Source organism: Plectrocnemia conspersa, unplaced genomic scaffold (genome assembly GCF_051122295.1).
Source record: "Plectrocnemia conspersa isolate PC_06_02 unplaced genomic scaffold, ASM5112229v1 ptg000013l, whole genome shotgun sequence".
Classification (NCBI taxonomy): domain Eukaryota; kingdom Metazoa; phylum Arthropoda; class Insecta; order Trichoptera; family Polycentropodidae; genus Plectrocnemia; species Plectrocnemia conspersa.
The window spans coordinates 25,832,136-25,853,638 of record NW_028277177.1 but is presented as its reverse complement, the minus strand read 5'-3'; the positions used below and the strand labels follow the sequence as shown (position 1 = coordinate 25,853,638).

At 30.0% G+C, this 21,503-nt stretch overlaps 3 protein-coding genes across 5 annotated transcripts in view; 2 read left to right on the top strand and 1 right to left on the bottom strand.

Moving 5' to 3' along the window:
* LOC148227688 (beta-1,4-glucuronyltransferase 1) overlaps positions 1-21,503 on the top strand; it is a 171,629-nt gene that overhangs the window by 142,376 nt on the left and 7,750 nt on the right. The window lies entirely within an intron of this gene.
* Positions 1,460-3,487, bottom strand: LOC148227690 (trypsin-7-like). Of its 3 annotated transcripts, none has more exons than XR_015811923.1 (6): positions 3,365-3,487; positions 2,819-3,086; positions 2,434-2,686; positions 2,216-2,371; positions 1,908-2,147; positions 1,460-1,837 (listed from the first exon to the last, which is right to left on the bottom strand). XR_015811923.1 is itself a non-coding variant. In XM_088201498.1 (5 exons), exons 1-5 carry the CDS (start codon positions 3,423-3,425, stop codon positions 2,001-2,003), a joined length of 885 nt encoding a protein of 294 aa, XP_088057624.1. In that variant the 5' UTR covers positions 3,426-3,487; the 3' UTR covers positions 1,904-2,000. The 3 variants fall into 3 exon arrangements, 1 of the variants encoding a protein (XP_088057624.1); XR_015811924.1 differs by having other exon boundaries at positions 1,460-1,825; XM_088201498.1 differs by lacking the exon at positions 1,460-1,837 and having other exon boundaries at positions 1,904-2,147.
* Positions 7,070-8,544, top strand: LOC148227689 (trypsin-7-like). Its single transcript, XM_088201500.1, has 5 exons — positions 7,070-7,151; positions 7,431-7,698; positions 7,762-8,014; positions 8,077-8,232; positions 8,301-8,544. The coding sequence occupies exons 1-5, from the start codon at positions 7,091-7,093 to the stop codon at positions 8,445-8,447; spliced, it is 885 nt and encodes a 294-aa protein (XP_088057626.1). The 5' UTR covers positions 7,070-7,090; the 3' UTR covers positions 8,448-8,544.

The following is a 21,503-nucleotide window of genomic DNA, read 5'->3' as shown; positions in this document are numbered from 1 at the left end:
ATATATCAGTTGTGTATATGCAATATCGATAAAAAATATTAATTTCAATAATAATTCTTTTTTGAGAACTAAGTGTTTTTCTTATTTTTTTATAAATAAATATTATTTAAATGAATTTTAGATTAATAAAAAAAATGATACCTATATAAATAGCTTTTAATAAAATAATATATAGCAATAAAATACAATATACTGTACATAAATATATATTGAAATATTAAATAAACATTTGTTTACGATATCTTAACTTACCCTATTTAATAGTTATATATTATTAGTGTATTATATTTTCGGCGGATAGTTTAATGGAATTTATGGACGTGAGATATAGCTCATATGCGTCGCTTCAAGTTAACTTATCTGAGAAGTTCAAATACCTGACCGGCTCTTAATATCAGCGTTTGACTTAAGGAAAACCCGTTTTCGAAGTTGATAGACTGAGTTTATTATTGACAGAGCCGTATTGGTTGAGCATATGCGAATAGCTTAATGAACGTCTGACTTGACTAATATAAATAATATTAATATTCACGTTTATACATCGAATTTAAATACGAGGAATATTCAGAAAAAAAAATACATAGCTAGTTTAAATTAAAGAGATTTTTTACTTAGTAGCTGATATATAACGCTGATATTTATTTTGATTTTTTACTTGGTAGCTGACAGTTGTAATAAATATACATATCCAGATCACTTTCGAATGATTTATAGTAAGTTTTAAGTGAAATAAAATCTTGATTAAAATATATTAAATTTATGTTTTTCACCGTGATTAATATATAATACATTTATTTTATTATTCGTATCAGGTTTTATATAACAGTATATTTATAAAAACTAAATCAACCGTATTGATTTTCAAGCAGATGTAGTTTTAACAATGTGAAAAACATAAGGTAGTTGAAATTATTAATATTCACATAAATTAAACATTTTTTGATGCATGTGTCTAGTGTGTATTTTTAAATAAACAATAAATAATATTAACATAATACATTATTAAGAAAATAGATGTACTTTTATAACTCTTTTATTTATTATTAAATAATTATTTTAATTATATATTAAATAATTGTAACTGAAAAACACCGGTTAATTATTATGTTTATAATTTATATTATATAAATAACTTTTTGAATTCCGCAATGGTAGCAAGCATTTAGAGTAAAAATTCCAAAATGTTTTTGTTATACTTGAGCTTAGAATTCAGGTATCAGCAAATACGTTAGTGTCCTTTTTTTTAAAGAGGCTATGACAACATTTATCTATGTTTCATAAATATAATTGAAATACACCACTGTTGAATGATCTGGATATGAACCACTATGTTCGATCATTAGAAAATTAATTTACTTTTTTAAGAAGCAATGTATAATTTATGAATTTAAATTATATTTTTCGGTATTATAACAAAACTAGTATGTTTTTTATGTAATTTAACTAGTATAAATTGTAAGCAGGTAAAAACTTATTTATTAAATAAAAAAACTTAGACTTAAGCAGTATATTTATACATCCTAGTGAAATGCATAACATTATCTTTCATTCACTTTTATTTATTTATAATATTTCGTTAAGAACAAACATTTTCTTAAGTGTATAGAAAATTATCAATGTACGAAAACACGAAAATGAACGAAAAGCCGAAATATATGATTTTTTTTAATACACATGGCATTAACTCAATTATACTTAAATTGTCAATTTCCACTTTGACATTCCCAAAGCGAGCCGTAGAAGGTTTTTACCGCTTTATTTCAATGAAACTGTCGTAGTAATTCGCTGTTTAATGGCAACTCGAATTTCTGTCGATCTAAAACGACTTTAGAAACAACTGAGCACCTCGAATGAAACATCTTAACATATATATATGCAGACTTAATTTAAATAAAAAAAATAGTTACCAAAAAAATTATTTATTCTTATCACCAAGCATTATATATAGTATTCAATTAATCCGTTGTACTAGCAATTTTTGTAGTATTTATTTGTAAGCATTATATTCCAGTTACTCCTTTAACCCAAGTGGTTACAGCTGAAATTTGTGAAAACACTGAAGGATGTGAAGGGTTTCCACATGTGACAAGGGCCGACATAATTCCAACTGCAACGTTTTTATAAACAGCTGGACCTCCATAATCACCCTGTAATATTTTTAAATAATTTATATAAAGTTTTATATAAATAAATTCAAAGTTGATTAATGTAGTACCAAACATGCTCCTTTTCCTCCGAATATTAGTTTACCACCACAGAAGACTCTATCGCTCAATGTGGCTGTAGTACCATAAATCCATCTACATAACAATAACGATACTACAGGCACGTTGACGCTCCTCAAATTTAAAGAATAGGCAGTGGATGATTCCTTTTACAAAATCAAATATTTTAATTCATCTTTAGGAGTATAATATTTCAAATCTGACTCACAGATACTACACCCCAACCAGCTAAAGTAATTGGTCCTAAAAGGGGCAATCCTTGATCTTGATTTGGTATTGTTATAGCTTTCATAGAATCTGTGAACGTCATATTGCTACTTAATTGCAATAGAGCAAAATCGTAATCGTTGGTTGTCACGTTATATGAAGAATGCTTCACAATTTGAGAAACGTTAAATACTGATCCGCCTGAATCAAGTAATGCAGTGCCAGCCCTCACAGTTAAACTTGCAGCTGTGTTACTGTTAAACATTTTCCGTATAATATTTATATATATATATATATATATATATATATATATATATATATATATATATATATATATATATATATATATATATATATATATATATAAATAAAATAATAAATATTACTTTACAATGCAGCTTGCTGCTGTCATGACCCAGGTTGTCGATAATATGAAACCTCCGCACAAAAGGGTAGAGTTTGTCACTCTTATTTGTACCAAATAAGGGTTGTCCGTGATAGCAGCACTACCACCACCAGCAATTTTAATTAGATCTTGACTCTCTTCTGGCATTTCTTTTATATCAGAATTGTCTATGTAATCATTTTCTTTAAGCTCAAGAATCGCTTGTAAGTCGAGTATTTCGTATAGCTCTTCATAGATATCATGTTGGCCTTTTCAAAACATTTTAATAAATCACATCAATGACATTATAAATTATAATAATTATAATACATATTTGATATTTAATTATAAATAATTTTCAAAACTATGTGAAATTAAAAAAAAATAAGCACCATATCAAAAAAAATATTATTATATTTACAATTATATTTACATTGTGGTTGCTTACATTACTTAAATTTTCCCTAGTAACTTTTAAGATAATCCAAAATTTTAATGTGAGTCAGTCACAGCGGGAAACATATACGAAAAAATATTAAATATATACCTTTTGCTAATCCTATTACCAAAATGAGACATATGAGTGGTAATTCCTTAATGGGTAACATGTTAGCAACTGTTGCAATACAAAAATCGATCGACGTTTTATACACTAAAAAATATTATCTAATTGATAAAATTCACTTATTTTGCACCAAACCAACCGGTCTCGAAACCAAATTGATTAAAACGAAAATATTTATGCATGCCAGTTATTTACAACGTGCAAATTGTTAATTTGATTGGTACGTTTTCCGCGAAAACTCGAAACAAAATCGATAAATTGAGCGACCGGAGTAGCAAAAATGTGGCAAGAAGTCGGCGAACAAGTTGTCTGGTCATATCAGAAAGAAACATTTTATTTTGTTGTTGGGGTAGCGTTTGACTTAAGAAAAACCCGTTTTCGAAGTTGATAGACTGAGTTTATTATTGGCAGGGCCGTATTAGTTGAGCATATGCAAATAGTTTAATGAGCGTCTGACTTGACTAATATTATAAATATTAACAATATTCACGTTTATATATTATGTCAAATTTTAATACAAAAAATATTTAAAAAAATAATACAAAATTGATGAGATGTTTTACCTGGTAACTGATATATAACACTAATATTTTTGCTAAGTTTTGCGAGCTCAATAGGCCTTAAACGCCATTTTAAAATTAAAATATTAGATGATTTAATAGTACCTATGACTTTAACCTAGTCTCGATTTCACTATAGTACACTGCGGGGGCTGAAGCTTGGTCTGACCTCCTACCTGGGTTGTCTTATACATACACTGCCTACTGAATAATTAAAGGATACGGATAACATATTAGTAAACTTTTGCATATACTCCTTTTGAAGGAAATAGCAATGTTGAAACAGTTAAAAAAACACTAATTTATTTTAATTTTATTCTCTCAATAAGAGCAAATTTCATTACCTGCACTTTAACACCCTAAGTTGACAGTGTTGCGATTGTTTTTTTCTATTAAGCTTAGAACAACCACAACTGGTGCTTGTTTTTGAGAATTAATATTAAATATTTTATCGAGAAATATAGCAAATCGTGAATCCTCATTTAGAATTTTTATAAAGCATTTTTTATTACATAAAATTAAATTTCTGCAAATATTTTTAAAAGGTTTAAAATTACTGTAATTTTTATAAACCTGAATTAGTAAAGACTTGTTGATGGATAATGTGCATACTTCTTGAAAGGTTTTAATAGGGGTCTAGGAATGAGAAAAAATTGTTAAGAAATTTGTAACAAACATTCGAACTATTTTTGCTCAAGTAATAAAAAAAAGACACTCAGATAAGAAGCCTTTCTTAAAATGTTCGTGCAAGATTTTTGAAAATATGCATACTTTGTCGGAAGGTATTTAAATGACCGACATTTTTTTTGCGAATTTCTATTATAACAACCGGGCGTTGGTTTATCTTTGCTTAGGTGATCTAAGAACCCGCTCCGATAAGAATAAATTATGCATGGGAATTGGCGGAATTTAAAACGATTTATTTTTTGAAAATCCAAAAAGGTTTTTATGTTGTCATATTGTCAGCCTAAAGGGCTATATGATTAAAAAAAAAAGTAACGTCCCTCTAGGCAACCGACTAATAACATTTATTATCAAGTAATGATCACGCGTTAAACGATGTAATTGTATGATATATTGACACAATGGTGATTATTTGCTCAATGTCGGTTTTTACGGGTTCATGCGAAACTAAGATGAACCAACAAATTTGACGGATATCTTCATGTTGGTTTTACAGTGTTTTGAAATCACATGGTTTTAAAACCGTATTTAAAAATATGTCATTAACTTGTGCTTTACCTTTTCTTATGTGGATACCAAATTATTAGATCCGTCAAAACGTTGTTTATATTAATTAACCGGTGTTTTTCAGTTACAATTATTTAATAAATAATTAAAACAATTATTCATTATTAAATAAATAAGTTATAAGAGCTACATCTATTTTCTTAATTAATTAATAATAATTAAACTGTATTATATTGATATTATTATAGTTTATTTAAAAATACACAATAGATACATGTGTTAAAATATGTTTAGTTTATGTGAATAATAATAATTCCAACTACCTCATGTATTTCACATTGCGCTTAAAATCAATACGGTCAGTTTAGTATTTATAAATATACTCTTATATACAACCTGATACGAATAATAAAATAAATGTATATTAATCACGGTGAAAAACATACATTTAATATATTTTAATCAAGATTTTCTTTCTGTACGTCAGAAACTTGTTTCCACGTTCTATGTAATACTTGTAACTATGTTGAAAAATAAATTCTAAATTTAATATCTTCATTTAATTTTGCAGAAATATATTGATAACAAGGAATAATAATACTAACTTACTAACTAACTAAAATCGATGTGGTATAAAGCTTGTTTTAAATTTTATAATAGGAAACAATGATATTAAGACGCCTAAGCTCTAATATTAAATATTGATATATTTCTTACATTTACATAAACATTAAATAAAAATCATAATTTAATCAGTAAAACATATTTTTAATTTTACTTAATACTTACTCTAAACCTTAAATACATGATTTTTCCAGATTCAAAAATAAAAAATATTTTAATACCAAAATTGGGCTAAAAATTAAAAAAATATTCAGGCTTATTTGTAAATTATATTTATAAAAGAATGCTTGTTGTAAATATGCAACATAATGCGAAACGCAAACAAAATATATTAAAATTAAGAACATACAAGAAATATTTACAAGTGGAAATTTTTAAAGCAATTTTTCTTATTATTAAAACATAAGACCACACCACATTTTTCACACATTGTTTGTGAAATTCAATTGAATTTCGGCATTTTTCAACTGTTCCTCTTGGTCAATATGGGCCAGTGTCTATAAAACTGTTTTGTTATTTTATGCAACTATTACAAAAAATAGAAATCAAAAATAAATAAACAATGGTAGACTAACCTTTTTGGAGTATATAAATTAATTTTATTTCGTTTTATATCCACTAGCACTAATAAAAAAAAAATTGAAATTCCAAAAAAAGTGACACATCTGCACCCAACGATTTTTTTTAAATGGAATTATCGCGTGTACAGATACATCTATCAGAATAATTTGAAAACACAATGGCTCGGCGTTTGTTACACATATGTAACACTATGCAATATGCTCCTTTATTTAATGTAGACTTTTAAGCGCTTAAATAATTTATTGCGGATTTGCAACACCACGCAATTAAGGGTTAAAGCATTCGACACGGATCTGGATTTGTATTTTTTTACAATGGTTTTAATAGTTTTATTATTCTTCACAATTTATTATTCTTTTTCTCTGTTTTCGATGATATCGAAACATGTCTGCGCAAAATAAAACCGTTTTAAATGTAAAAGTCCAATAAAGTCTCTACCCCAACAACAAAATTAAATGTTTCTTTCTGATATTTTGATGTCCAGAAAAGTTTTTCGCCTACTACTTACCACATTTTTGCTACTTCGGTCGCTCAATTTATCAATTTTGTTTCGAGTTTTCGCGGAAAACTTACCGATCAAATTAACAATTTGCACGTTATAAATAACTAGCGTGAATACCTATTCCCGTTTTATTCAATTTGGTTTCGAAACCGGTTGGTTTGGTGCAAAAGTAGTGAATTTTATCGTTTAGATAATATTTTTTTTGTGTATAAAACGTCGATCGATTTTTGTATTGCAACAGTAGCTAACATGTTACCCATTAAGGTATTACCACTCATATGTCTCATTTTGGTAATAGGATTAGCAAAAGGTATATATTTAATATTTTTTCGTATATGTTTTCCGCTGTGACTGACTCACATAAGAACTAAGGATTATCTTAAAAGTAATTAGGGAAAATCTAAGTTATATAAGCAACCATAATGTAAATATAATTGTGAATTTTATAATATTTTTCTTGATATGGTGCTAATTTAATTTTTAATTTCACATAGTTTTGAAAATTATTTATAATTATATATCAAATATGCATTATAATTATTATAATTTATGATGTCATTGATGTGATTTATTTAAATGTTTTAAAAAGGCCAACATGATATCTATGAAGAGCTATACGAAATACTCGACTTACAAGCGATTCTTGAGCTTAAAGAAAATGATTACATAGACAATTCTGATATAAAAGATATGCCAGAAGAGAGTCAAAATCTAATTAAAATTGCTGGTGGCGGTAGTGCTGCTATCACGGACAACGCTTATTTGGTACAAATAAGAGTGGCAAACTCTACCCTTTTGTGCGGAGGTTTCATATTATCAACAACCTGGGTCATGACAGCGGCAAGCTGCATTGTAAAGTAATATTTTTATCTTACATATATATATATATATAAAAATATTATACCGAAAATGTTCAACAGTAACACGGCTGCAAGTTTAACTGTGAGGGCTGGCACTGCAGTACTTGATTCGGGCGGATCAGTATTTAACGTTTCTCAAATTGTAAAGCATTCTTTATATAACGTGACAACCAACGATTATGATTTTGCTCTATTGCAATTAAGTAGCAATATGACGTTCACAGATTCTATGAAAGCTATAACAATACCAAATCAAGATCAAGGATTGCCCCTTTTAGGACCAATTACTTTAGCTGGTTGGGGTGTAGTATCTGTGAGTTAGATTTGAAATAATATGGTCTTAAAGTTGAATTTAAATATTTGTATGTATAAAAGGATTCATCCAGTGCCTATTCTTTAAATTTGAGGAGCGTCAACGTGCCTGTAGTATCGTTAATGTTATGTAGATGGCTTTATGGTACTACAGCCACATTGAGCGATAGAGTCTTCTGTGGTGGTAAACTAATATTCGGAGGAAAAGGGGCATGTTTGGTACTAAATTAATCTAATTTGAATTTATTCATATAAAACTTTATATAAATCATATACAAATATTACAGGGTGATTATGGAAGTCCAGCTGTTTATAAAAACGTGGCAGTTGGAATTATATCGGCCATTGCCACATGTGGAAACCCTTCACATCCATCAGTGCTTTCACAAATTTCAACGGTAACCACTTGGGTTAAAGTAGTAGCTGGAATATAAAGCTTACAAATAAATACTAAAAAAATAGCTAGTACAACGGATTAATTGAATACTGTATATAATGCGTGGTGATGAGAATAAATCAAATTATTTTTAACCTATTTTTTATTTAAATTAATTTTGCATATACATATGTATATGCAAATTTAATTTATTATTCGAGGTGCTTAGTTGGATTGCGCGCATTGTTGCCAGTAATCAACGAATTACTGCAAAACTGCAAAATTCGAAGCAAAAGGAGTACCATATACGGTCATAACTCGTAATTCTTTAATTCGATAATTGGTCGTTTGATTATATATAGTATATATAGTACACACTTTGAGTTTAAAAATGTATAATATATTCTGTAAATCTACAATATATACAGCCGCGATTCTCTGTTCTTTAACGTTGCGACCAGGATGCCAACGCTCAAATAATTTAATGTACAATCCAGCTAGCTCCTTAACGAACTTGCAAGGATGTTTTCATTGACAGATGATGTGGGATAAAGCATATGTTATTAATGCGTGCGGCACTATCAGAAAGTATAAATATGTTATAGCAATAGGTATACATATTAATGTATGTTTGTATATGAGCAGATTTGTAGTCTAAAATTACTATAATAACGCTTTCTATTGTAGAATTTTTTTAAATCAAAAATTTTATATTTTTAATAAATTAATTGAAAAAGCTTTTTAACACCTAAAAATATTAAATTGTAAAGTTATAGAATCATAAATATAAGCATACCAATAAGTTACAAATATTCATATCAAATATTAAAAAAATATTTAATTATAAATGTTTTTAGTTAATTTAGAAGTATTGAAAATATGGCTAAAAAAATGTTTTAGAAAAGTATTTACTATTAAAAATAAGTGCTAAAGGTTGTTCAAAAAAATAATTTGGCTTCAATAAACAAAAAATCTTTAAATAGTTTTAAAATGTGATAATTGGACTTATTGGTTTTATTTTTTTATTATTATTGAGCGCTCCCACTCGCTACGAGGGTCGAGCGTAAGCCCTTACCTATCTGTCCATTAGCGACCCTTTTGCAACAGTAAAACGCTAAGCTTCTTATTTGAGACTGTGATATACTTAAGGCTTAATATTTTTGGCCAGTTTATTTTCACTACGAAAACATCAGACAATGATCACTGATACTCTATTAATAAAATATCGGGTAAAATAAGAAAAAGAAAATAGTTTAATTCGTTTCAAAAATATTTGAAGCATAATTTTAAATACACAAGAAAATAAATCAAAACACGTCATTCTGTAGATTTTTTGTATAACCTTGTTTTCTTTTTTTTGACATCTTCAATGGGTGAAAAATATAAATCGTAGCAATTTACATAGCGAATATTTGAATAGTGTTAAAAACGCTATTTTGATCACGAAGAGGTCCATGTCGTTTTACATGGTATTTTGAGTATGTTGGTTACAATTTAATGAATTAAAGTTTGCGTTTAAAGAAGTTAAATATCAAATGATTTTACGAAACAGAACCGCAATCTATTCCAAAGTCTTTACTCAAAAAAATTCTTAGCTGTCTATAAAAATTAAATTATAATATATCACCATAAAGTATTTGTGACTTGAAAGTAATACAAAAAGTCTCCGCCAGTTTGGTGCCGCTGGATGAATCTGTTGGGCGTGTTTTTTGTCGACCGAAACATAAATATCTCAGTCGACAACAATTTGCAAATTTCAGCAATAGCGTGCATCCACCGCGAAACGGCGCGGAAACCTATAAATCGTGCCGAACGCCCTGCGGCCGACAACCAGATATGAATTGTACGTTTAATTACCACGAAAAAAGCCGTAGACTGTGGCGAATTGCTGAATTTCTTCGTCTTTCTGTTCAAACAAGCGCGCTGGATAACTCCTAAATTGCGCTCAATTTCGCGGCTGTGAAAAAAAACTACCACCAACCAACAACAACTACCGCCATCGCACAGAAACGACTGTTTTAAAGCTATCTGTATTGCCAATAATTGTCCTGTTTATTTTTATGTGGTTTAATAAAATCGTATCGAATGGTGTTAGTGGACTTTTAGATAGAGAATAAAATCCTTAATGCTATTATTTTCATTTAGGGATGTATGTTGAATCGACGACATAAACACCTAAAGAAAATATTTGTATATTTTTTAAAAATATAACTAATAAGTTTAAATAAAATTTCTTAGTACGTAAATACTACTTCTTATTTTATATATTAATTTTCTAGTTTCGTGTCATTCGTAAAATAATAATTTTACATTTTATGAACATTTGAGACACAAGAATACTTTTAAAAATGAAGCAAATATAGTATTTGATGACTTCCGGTATTTATTTAAAATTAGCGTTAATTGCAATTTTTTAATTAATCCTAGACAAATATATCTATTTCTGGTTAAATAAATATACTTCTTAACAAAGAAAAAAAAGGTTGTTTCTATTATAGTCTCCATAACGTGAGATACTTATGTATTATTTTCTGTAATGAAAATAACAATGTTCTTCGATTTTTGGTACTTAAAAGCTAGTATGAAGTTTTATTGTAGTAGTCTTTAACTTATTAGGCGATTTTGCTTTTATCTTTCCTGTCGTAACAACCGTTTATCTTTCAACGTCTACTTTTACAAGTTGTATGCCTAAATTTTTATTTTATTAAGCACAAAACTGTAAGATAATACAACAAATTGACCGCATGATTTCGTGGTTGAACTTTTAAAAAAATAGTCAAAACGTCTTGGCTCTCATGGTGCTTTTATTGAGACAATTTGACATTTGTGTTAATGCGAAACACTTAAGCTAATGTAAGTCGTCAGCTATCTAATTTAACAGTTGTTAAGCAATTTAATTAATATGCTGTATTTCGTTGCATATTAATCGTTTCCAGTGCATTTTTTTTCATTGTCTACAAGTTTTTTAGAAATCTTACAAATAGCGATTTAGTAATTTACTAAAAAATTATTTTTTTTTTACATTTTTGTGATACGATGGTCATTTACTCTTTTTTGTTGCGTGTTTTCAGAACCTTCTTTGTTTGTATTATTAATAATTTATTTTTAGCATATAATCATTGTTTAATGCTAAGTACTACATTTACACCATTATATTCATTTTTAATTTAAATTTAGTTGAGTTTAACAAAATGCGTCGTTTACATGGTTGTCAATCACAAACTACGTGTCTAATAATGTTGACAAGTAACATGCGCATCACAGAAAGTAGTATCAATGTAATAAGTAAATCATAAACGTATCTGATTCTGAACATTGAGTGGTAATTTCTATTGAAATAGTTTTTTTATATATTTTGTATTTTTTTAGTTTTTTAATGTGCTTAACAAATATACTGATATTTTCGGTAATAGCTATGAATAGCTAGAAATATTTATCTCGGTTGATGTTTATCTATTATTTTGTATGTGTACCATTATTTTTTTTATCATAACGCATTGAATGAACTTGTTAAATCATCATAGTTAGATTTGTAATAATCAATGAATAAATATATTTATTTAGTTCCTTGCTAACACATATATAATTTCATGGTCTTTCTTCGCTATTAACGCCACTTATTTATGCTATAAATTAACGATATTATGTATTATCTATTTATACTTATAATTTAGTATCATTGTATATTTACTATCTAAATATTGTTGTATATAAATAGAAAAAAAGGTCTATGTACTTGAAAGATACCTATGCAAAAATGACAGAATATATAGCCCGCATAGTGTGTTGTATATTTTCTTGCATTATATTTATGTAAATAACACAGAGAGCAAAAATGAAAATATTGCAGTTTTAAAATATAATATACAATATAATTATTTAAAATAGCGAAAAGTTGAAAAGCTTCGTGAGGTTTTCCCATTATGTAATGTAACAGGGCGTTTAATTTCACACAACGCTGAACAGTCGCTTGGACACATTCAAATTAACACTGAACGGAAACAGTAATGACTGCTTATATGTATACACAATATACACGGAGTGAATAATAAAACAATGTGCATAAAAAATCATATAAAGTATGGTTTAAAACAAACTGCTAAATGATTTTATTTTTCAATTACTTCAAACAATTCCCATTTCAAAGTTGTATATTGACAAAGGTCCAAGATGAAGTGAAAAAAAGTTTAGCGAGAAGCGAAAGGCGAAAGTTGAACGATTTCAAGGTGTTGCAGAATAAACAGGGCGATTAAATAACTCGCAGCAACTCAAATTAATTACAAAAATTTTAAATTAACATTTCAATACGGCCGCTACGAGTTTGAAACGAGTTTTAAAGTCATCCGATACTTTGCGACGACAAGCGATATGCTTCATTATTTCACAGAACATCTAAATCTTGGATTGTTTATAATATAAAACACAATTACAAATTGGCTATGGATGGGACTAATTTGGTATCCTGGTATCTAAATATTTATAAAATAAAGTATGTTTTTCTAAATTGAAATAAAAGTCGAAATACCTTGAATTTATTATTTTATCGTATTATTTTATGATAACGCCTTTAATGTAACCATCGAAGTTTAATCAGCTAGAGATTTGGCAACACTGTAATACAAAAATTGTCGTCCCACAATTCATTGACAGTACAAAGCATTTTGGCAAAGCCATTTTTTAATATATAAATCTTTCATTGCTACATGGCAGGCGTAACTCAGTGCCAACGGGTAGTTTTATCAGTCAAATAATACTTTAATAAGAGAATCAGTGACACCTACATAATTGATTATTATTTATTATCTATATTATGATTTACAAGCAATACATTAAAAACCACATCACAATTTTTAAAAACAAAAAAAAATATGGTTGCTGCGGGGTCTTGAACCTGTGGCTCTGGCTTATTTAGTCCAGGCTTTACAGCCGTATTTACCTTTTTAATGTTATATTAATAAATGTTTGGCGACAGAATGTGACGAGCGGCCATTATACACAAATTGAACCGCTGCAGTAGTATTTTAATTATAATTATTAAACTTACATGTTTAATATTAAATATGTGTTCAGATCGGATGGTGCATGGGGCCCGCACCGGCCGTGCGAGCCAGCAAAAGAACGCTCGGTAATGAGCGTTCCCACTGCGACGGCGCCGACACGATTTTACCGTGAATTTTTGCTTTTTGATAAGTGATAATTGTTTTTGCGCTCTCCTTTTGACCAAAATTCCGTTTAAATATACTTTGATCAGCCCTATTATATTAAAAATCTATGGTAATATGGGTAAAAATAAATGATATTTTTAAATCGTAGTATAATATCGAAATGCAGAAAATATGTGAGATGCTATGTCTGTCTGTACTTATTCTTCCGCTTATTTTCCCCTGAGAGATGAGTTGGCTAAGTTTGTATTTTGGACTTGACCTGATACAAATTCTAAAACTTCAATATAGATTTTTTAATCACGAATAAATATCCTGAGATTACAAAAATCTATAAAAATTTAGTTGTGTTGATTAATCAGAACTATATTAATATTTAATTTACTACTTTTAAATTGATAAACACTAGTATGCATATAAAATTTGAGCCCATATTTTTCAGATAATGATAACCGGCTTATACAACTGGTCTATTATGCTGGTAATTATGTTCAACATGCATAGAAACATAGTTCATAAGCATAAACATAGTTTAACATAGAAATTTGTATTTAGTTATTATAGAATCATGTATCAAAATAAAATTGCAAATAAATTTTGAATCCACTGTCCTTGAAAAATATTTTAGGCATTAGTATTAAATCTTTGGCTATTTCATCAGTTATTGTTTTTGAGCGCGTGTCATGAAGGTGATGCATAAGTTCGCGGAGCGATGTAGTATTCCGAACATCGAGGCGTAGTGGAGTCGAGTATGCTTAGTCCAGTTTTGTGACGCGTGATATACACCGTCGTGCGCATAAGCCGTACGTTGAAAGGCAGACGTACTTCTCGATGACTGCTAGGTCCGCGGGCATTGCTCGTGGTACGCGCGTGTACTGTTTTTCTGTCTTGTGATATGTATGCATCGCTACAATTATATAAACGCATTAGGTGAATAATGATTTTTCTGTGACAAAAAAATATTTTAATTATGTATTTCAAAGTTTTACAACCTTTTTTGGCTCGCGTGCCACTTGGTAAAACATCACGCTTAATTGTACCACTTCGTATTTCGAGAAATTTGTTATTCTATTTATTAGTATTTTTAAGTATTTTTTTACAACTAATTTTTATTAAGAAAAATAACATAAAATTAAGTTAAATTATTTGTAAAAAAAAAAAAAAAATGCACCGCAGGCAATTTTTTTTTTAAAATTATCTAAAATAATAGTAAATATATGTATATTAATTTAATTAAGCACAGTAAATGTTAAAACTCTTCTGATGAAAACGAGATCATTTACACTTTTATTTTTACAAATTTACAGCAGCACCGTAGGCGAAATTTTTGTTGTGAATATAATAATATTATTGTAATTGTATTTAAAATTATTTTTGTTGACAAAATTTTTTATTTATTATCAAAAATAATAGTTATGAAAGTGTGGCTTAAGATTATAATACATTGTTATCAAGTTATAAGTTTAATTTTTAAATAAATTTTACGAAAATATAAGCACAATAATATAAGCAAAATAAATTTAATGAGATCCTTGTGCTTATTTCGAAGAACATACTTTTTTAAATTTGGTTCAAAAGATGTGAGATATACCCTTACATCTACACCTGCGTCTAATTTGTTTCGATACTTATTTTTTAAAAAAACATATAAAGAAAAAGCTCTTTCTACTAATTTTGTACTAGTGAACGGTAAAAAGAATTTGAGAGCTTTTTCAGAAAGTTCTTCATATTCTTCATGTACGTTTACCCAAAAATTAATTAGATTATTTCGTTCGAATTTTCCTTGTATAGTTTTGTGACTTGATAAATCTATTAAATTTTCTATGTATTTTATTGATAACGATGAAGCTTTTCCTAAATTTTCTGCATAGAAGGGGTTTGAAATTCAATTATTATCTTTGTTTTCAAGTCTTGGAAAATACTCCACAAAAGACGATTTTAATATTGTTAAATGAATTATTATATGTTCTCGTAAATCTTGAGACAAGCTAACCTTATTTTTAACTAAAAAAGTATGTAGAGTTTCGAATACTTCTGGTTGATTGTTTTCGATACACTGTTTCCAAAAATGTAATTTCTTAATCATACTTTCAATTTTATCTTTAACATTAAAGATCGTAATCGAGCTTTTCTAAAAAAATACATTTAGGAAAAATACAATAGTTTAAATGATATTTTTTTGACTGATTTTTTTTTACTTTTTATGTCCGCCATTACTGATTATTTTTCGCGTACCACCAACTACCCACTCGCGTACCACCGGTGGTACGCGTATCACAGGTTAGGAACCGCTGATGTATTTTATTAGTACGATTACAAATATATTGAATAAGAATATCAATATTTTGTATACTAGTATAGCAGTAATGTATCTATAAGAATCATTACTTACATTTGTGTACCAGGTATCAATATTATAAATAGAATTATGTGTGAACAGTAGCTACACATATTTTTTATTTATTCAATTTATAATGTTGACTTTTCAGCTAAAGAATCTCAATTTAATTTTTCATTATTTCTACTGCACATTCCCCGATTTTCAAATACACAACTCTTGTTCACCCGTCACTTTTGACACGTTATACATTTTTCACCTGTATTTTGCATGCTTCAAACCACTTAACTTCACATTGATGTGTGTGTGTGTGTGTGTGTGTATAGATTTTTACATTCATTGTATCAATGAGTTAAATCGCGAAAGCGTCGTTGCTAAAATAGACCACTGCTGAATAATTAACGAAAAAAAATATATCTAATCGATATCGTGATTTGCGATTGGTATCGCGAAAAATTGACATGAATGTCACGCGGGTCACGCTAATGTAATGCAATTTGTGGCACACGCTTTGTGACGAAACAATTCACGGTTTGTTTGAGAATTAGCTGAAGCCTTTGCGCGCGCATGTGATCCGAATCGCTAATGACACCTAATTGCTCTTATCGAATTAAGTCCGGAGAATGAACGTGGCTCGGCATGGGCGTGAGGCAGATGCAGTGATGCAAATTCGCCACCGGACGGCGAATGATGGACGGGCGTGTATATTTTCTAAAGTGGAATACTTAGTTATGAGAGTTTTGATGAATAAAATTGGATGATGTAAAATATCAGAGAGAAACTATATTTAGATACATAAATATTATTCATGTGATGGTGGTTGCAAATAAAATATTTACATATCGTTACAGATGGCAATACACCCATACCTCGCTATACGGCTGCTCTTTATGGGGCCTTTCGATATAACGGCCCTCTTCAATTAAGGCACGTTTTCGATTAACGGCCTAAAATGTTTCGCTATAACGGCAAAAAAACTTTTTTTCGATGTCGATTTTTAAAAAAAATTAAAAATAGATTTAATTTGCATAATTTTAAAATGAAAGGTGAAGCAGCTAGCGCCGATGAGGCCGCATCTAAGGAATATCCCAACATTTTAAAGGGAATTATTGAAAGACGTGGTTATAAACCTAAACAAGTGTTTAACGTAGACAAAACAGGGCTTTATTGGAAGTGAATGCCTGATTGCACGTACATTTCAAAAACCAAAAAATCTGCGCCTGGTTATAAGGTGTCTAAAGAACGATTAACTTTGCTACTTGGTGCAAATGCCGCGGGTGATTTTAAGCTAACATCACTTTTAATATATTTGTCCGAAAATTCATGGCCTCTTAAAGGACTAAATAAAAATCAATTACCCGTCATATGGAGATCCAACAAGAAAGCTTGGATGACTAAAGCTACTTTAGAGGATTGGTTCAAAAATCACTTTTGCACAGAAGTGAAAAAATATTTGCGAGACAAGGCTTTGCTAATTTTGGATAATGCACCAGGGCATCCTACTAATTTATCCGAACTATCTGAAGATGTCATGATTGAGTACCTTCCGAAAAATACAACAGCTCTGATCCAACCAATGGATCAGGGTGCAATAGCCACTTTTAAGGCATATTACCTACGCCGAACTTTCCGACAACTTATAAGGGAAACCGATGGTAAATCTTCAATTAAAACATTTTGGAAAAACTATAACATCAAGGATGCTGTTGACAGCATTAGTGAATCATGGAAGGAATTAAAATTAACAACAATGAACCATGTTTGGAAAAAATATGGCCAGAATGTGTAAAAAGTACTGATGCAGAAGTTAATTGCCTTTCTGAAATTAGGTAAAACATTTTGGATCTAGCACATGATCTCGGCTTTGAAAGTTTGAACGAACTTGATGTGCTTGATCTACTTGAAGCTGATAGGGAACCCCTTTCATATAAGGAACTCATTCAGTTGCAAGCAGAACCGGCATTTGATGAAGAGACAGAGTCTGTTGTGTTCAAACAGCTAACATAAAAAAAATTGTCAAAGGCTTTTTCCTATTTCGAACAAGGAATAAACATCTTCCTTAAAAACGATTCTGACGTCGAACGTAGCGCTAAAGTTTCTCGGGGAATTAACTCAGCCATTAGCTGTTATTAATCACTGAAGAACGAAAGAGACAAAAAGGCAAGACAAACAACGTTGGACAATTTTTTTAAGCCAGGCCCATCCTTACCAGCGAAAAATGAAAACGACAGTGATCTGTAGGTTACCATTTCTTCATTGTCTTCAGATTAAAGCCATTTTAAAAAAAAATATGTATGTATTCATACACATATTTTATGTAACATGAAGTATTGTAGTTTCATTTTTATTTATGGATTATTGTTGGTTTTTGGAGTCTGTTATTATTTTATGTACAAATGTATGTACTTGTTATGTATGTATTTTTGATTTAAGTAAAATAAAAAGATAAAATGCATTTTAAATGATAAACCATGTTACATATTTAACAAATTTGGAATCGATCACATTGAATTTGTATGAATTTGTATTAGAATAATTGATTCGTTATACGGCTTTTCGCTTTGCGGCCAAGTTTCGTAGAACGTATCTAGGCCGTAAAGCGAGGTATGGATGTATACATAAATAATAGCGATATTGCATTAAATAAAATCAAGCCTATTTTATTACAAAAAAAGTGTATGTTTTTTAAAAAGTAAATAGATGTATAATACTTCTTGTTAACAATCTTCTGAATAGTATCTAGCATCGTCGATTTTTACTGCAAATGCATCTTGCCTCTCGATTCCCAGTGTTCTCCAGTCTAAAATATGTAGAGTGATTTGCATAAAACAAGTCCTAGCAGACGTTTAGATAACAATAGCTTCGCTGCGGAGGGTTAAGTTAACATGGCGTTAACGACGTTTCACGTCTATGCCACACCAGGGTTAAGCATTTCCCTTTCCAGACACTTTGTCTTAGTGCAAACGTTTCAACCACATATTTATATCACACCATTGTGTACGGTTTAAGTTAACTTACGAGCAAGAATGTAAACCGTCTGTAAGCTGACCATGAAGTCTACGATTTTTAAATCTAGATAAAAAGTTTAACAAAAATGATATGAACGTTCTTAAGAGATAACGACTGATAAAAAAGTTTTATTTATAGCAATAATATGTCGTGTTAATATCATTTCAACATTATATTTGAATCAAAATATTGTGGATTATAATTATCACAACAATATTATTCTTAGAACATATGTATGTGGCCGTGTAAGAGATCGTGAGATAATCTCGTTTATTTTAGTAATTAGATAACAACAATCAGATTGTTTAATCCAGGTCACTAAATCATATGTATTGTATGGTTTAGTTACGAAATATATATACAATACAATATTTATACAACTACAAATACCTAAAATTGTCATGTAAATCAGACCAAAAGATTAAATAAAATGAAGCAGCGATTATATAGTTCAGTACCAAGTGTTTGACTGTTAGTTTTAGTGCAAATGTGCACTTAGAAACCCTCAAAATAATATGTGAAATCAGTAAAATATTCAATATACTGCAAGACCGCGGTTAAAATTTTTGGTTACATATGTGAAACATATATATCTCTCAAACAGAGAAATAATATAACTCCTTTAAAGTTTGGGAACCTTAAGTGTGTGATGACTTCGTAGCCAGTGATTTTCATGGCGGAATCTAGTTAGAGTCTTATCGCTTTATATATACTCAATATTATCACATCTTTGGCCAAGGTTGGCCAAAGGCAGAGAATATAGTGGGTTACTTCGGTCGAGTTCGGTCTAAAATCTCTCGGAAGTTGTCCGAGGTTACTGAGAACGAGAGGTAAAGTGGAGGTAATTCAGTCGACTTGTCGGCATTTCCGAACATTGTCGGCAAACGGACCGAGGTCAAAGGAACCAAGGTCGGAGCTGCTCTTTCGAGTGCGAGCGTTGAGATACTTCCGCTTTCGCTCTCTCGCGTGTTAAGTGACGAGAGTGAGAAAGATAATGATATGGTTTTTCGCTAACTGAGATAGAACGAGTAACTCGGTTTAATTTCAGTATGCGCGTAGGCGTCCTATAGTTAACACGCACGTCGAGCGCTGCATCGTAGTCACGAGGTCAAGTTCTAATACCACATGCTTATCGAGGACTTCAACAGACTCTTACTGACATCTTTGCATGTTTTAGGGCACCAAAAGGGATTAATTATATTTTTGATAGTATATTCTTCTAACATATATTGTTATTATATTTTTTTTCATATAAAATTAAATAATTAAAAAATAATTAGTAGTACTTGATTTTGTTAAAAAAAACGTATTTTCCTAGATCGGTTTATATAAATGTCACACCATAACGAATTCTTATTTAGAATTGATGGCGACAAAATCTAGGATAGTCACAGATGTGGGGTTCGTATTCTGAAGTATTATTTTATGCCTTATGTCATTTTGCAAAAGCCGACAAAGATTTTGCGTGAATTGAATATTTACGACTGAAAATTTTTCACTGATATTGTATTGGTGAGTTCCCACACAAACTTTTATAATTATCAGTAGCGTAATTTTAATAACATGACAATTTAAGAATTGCGATTATTTGGCACATTTTTCGATCGCGCGCTGTACATGACGGAAGCCGCCGTCCGGACGGCATATGAAATTTGCGGCAATGTGGTCGCTTACTCGAAGTCGTAGGTCTCGGCCTACTTTAGTTGTAACTCCGGTTCGGACAACTTCCAGAAAGTGTAGTGCAGGTATTAGAATATGTATGATATACTTCGTCCAAACCGGTCATCAAAATTCTAGTTACAAAATTTTTGTTGTTCAGTATCATTATGTCTCTTCTACGTATTAACTTATAAAATTGAAATCACCTTTTTTTAATCGATCTCTTTATATGGAATATTTTATATTATATAAAAGGTCGGAGCTTAAGTCGTATATTGGTAAGGGTATGCCTATGTGTCGCGCACGTTAAAACTTAACATGGGATATCGTGAAAGTAAAACAAAAGGGAGAACTCAAATGAAATTAGTGAAAGTTTACTCAAACCTCCTCTGCTGTTGGAGGACCCGGGCGACAGTAGTCCAAGTCCAAAATTCTTATCTCACTTTCCCCCAACAACTTGTACGTATCCATGAATGGGGATTAAAGGTTTGCGCCGCTCAAACTCTTGTCAGGAGACACCCCAGGGGTGGCGGCAAAAGGAACCTTGCCCTAAACTTTCCCTAAAAATTATACTTTGATTTATTACAAACAAAGGGGCCGTTCAATATTGTTGTTTTAACTAGCGCTCCATTGTTCATCTGCATTGTTCCAGCAAAGGAAAATAATTAAATATTGCCCAAATGGCATTAAAAGAAGAGTCACTTTTCGATCTAAAAGTAGAACATAAAATTATACGACGGTCCAGGACCCCGTCGTTAAAACCGTCGCATAAACTACCATATCGTTAATTGAAATCCTTAATCAACCCTATCGTTAACATCATAAATAGGGATCGGAACCGCAGTGGTTAGATCGGATTTCATAGTGACTTATAGGGTCATATAGATTCGATAAATAAATTGATGGCTTAGAATAAAGAATGTATTTAATTTAATCTATTGCGCCA

What these genes read in the sequence shown, in the direction of transcription:
- LOC148227689 (XM_088201500.1), top strand. Translation starts at nt 7,091, where the DNA reads ATGTTACCCATTAAGGTATTACCACTCATATGTCTCATTTTGGTAATA. An exon ending in GGTAATAGGATTAGCAAAAG is followed by an intron (nt 7,152 to 7,430) that starts GTATATATTTAA and finishes TGTTTTAAAAAG; the next exon opens with GCCAACATGATATCTATGAA. An exon ending in GAGGAAAAGGGGCATGTTTG is followed by an intron (nt 8,233 to 8,300) that starts GTACTAAATTAA and finishes CAAATATTACAG; the next exon opens with GGTGATTATGGAAGTCCAGC.
- LOC148227690 (XM_088201498.1), bottom strand. Translation starts at nt 3,425, where the DNA reads ATGTTACCCATTAAGGAATTACCACTCATATGTCTCATTTTGGTAATA. An exon ending in GGTAATAGGATTAGCAAAAG is followed by an intron (nt 3,087 to 3,364) that starts GTATATATTTAA and finishes TGTTTTGAAAAG; the next exon opens with GCCAACATGATATCTATGAA. An exon ending in CTGGTTGGGGTGTAGTATCT is followed by an intron (nt 2,372 to 2,433) that starts GTGAGTCAGATT and finishes ATTTTGTAAAAG; the next exon opens with GAATCATCCACTGCCTATTC.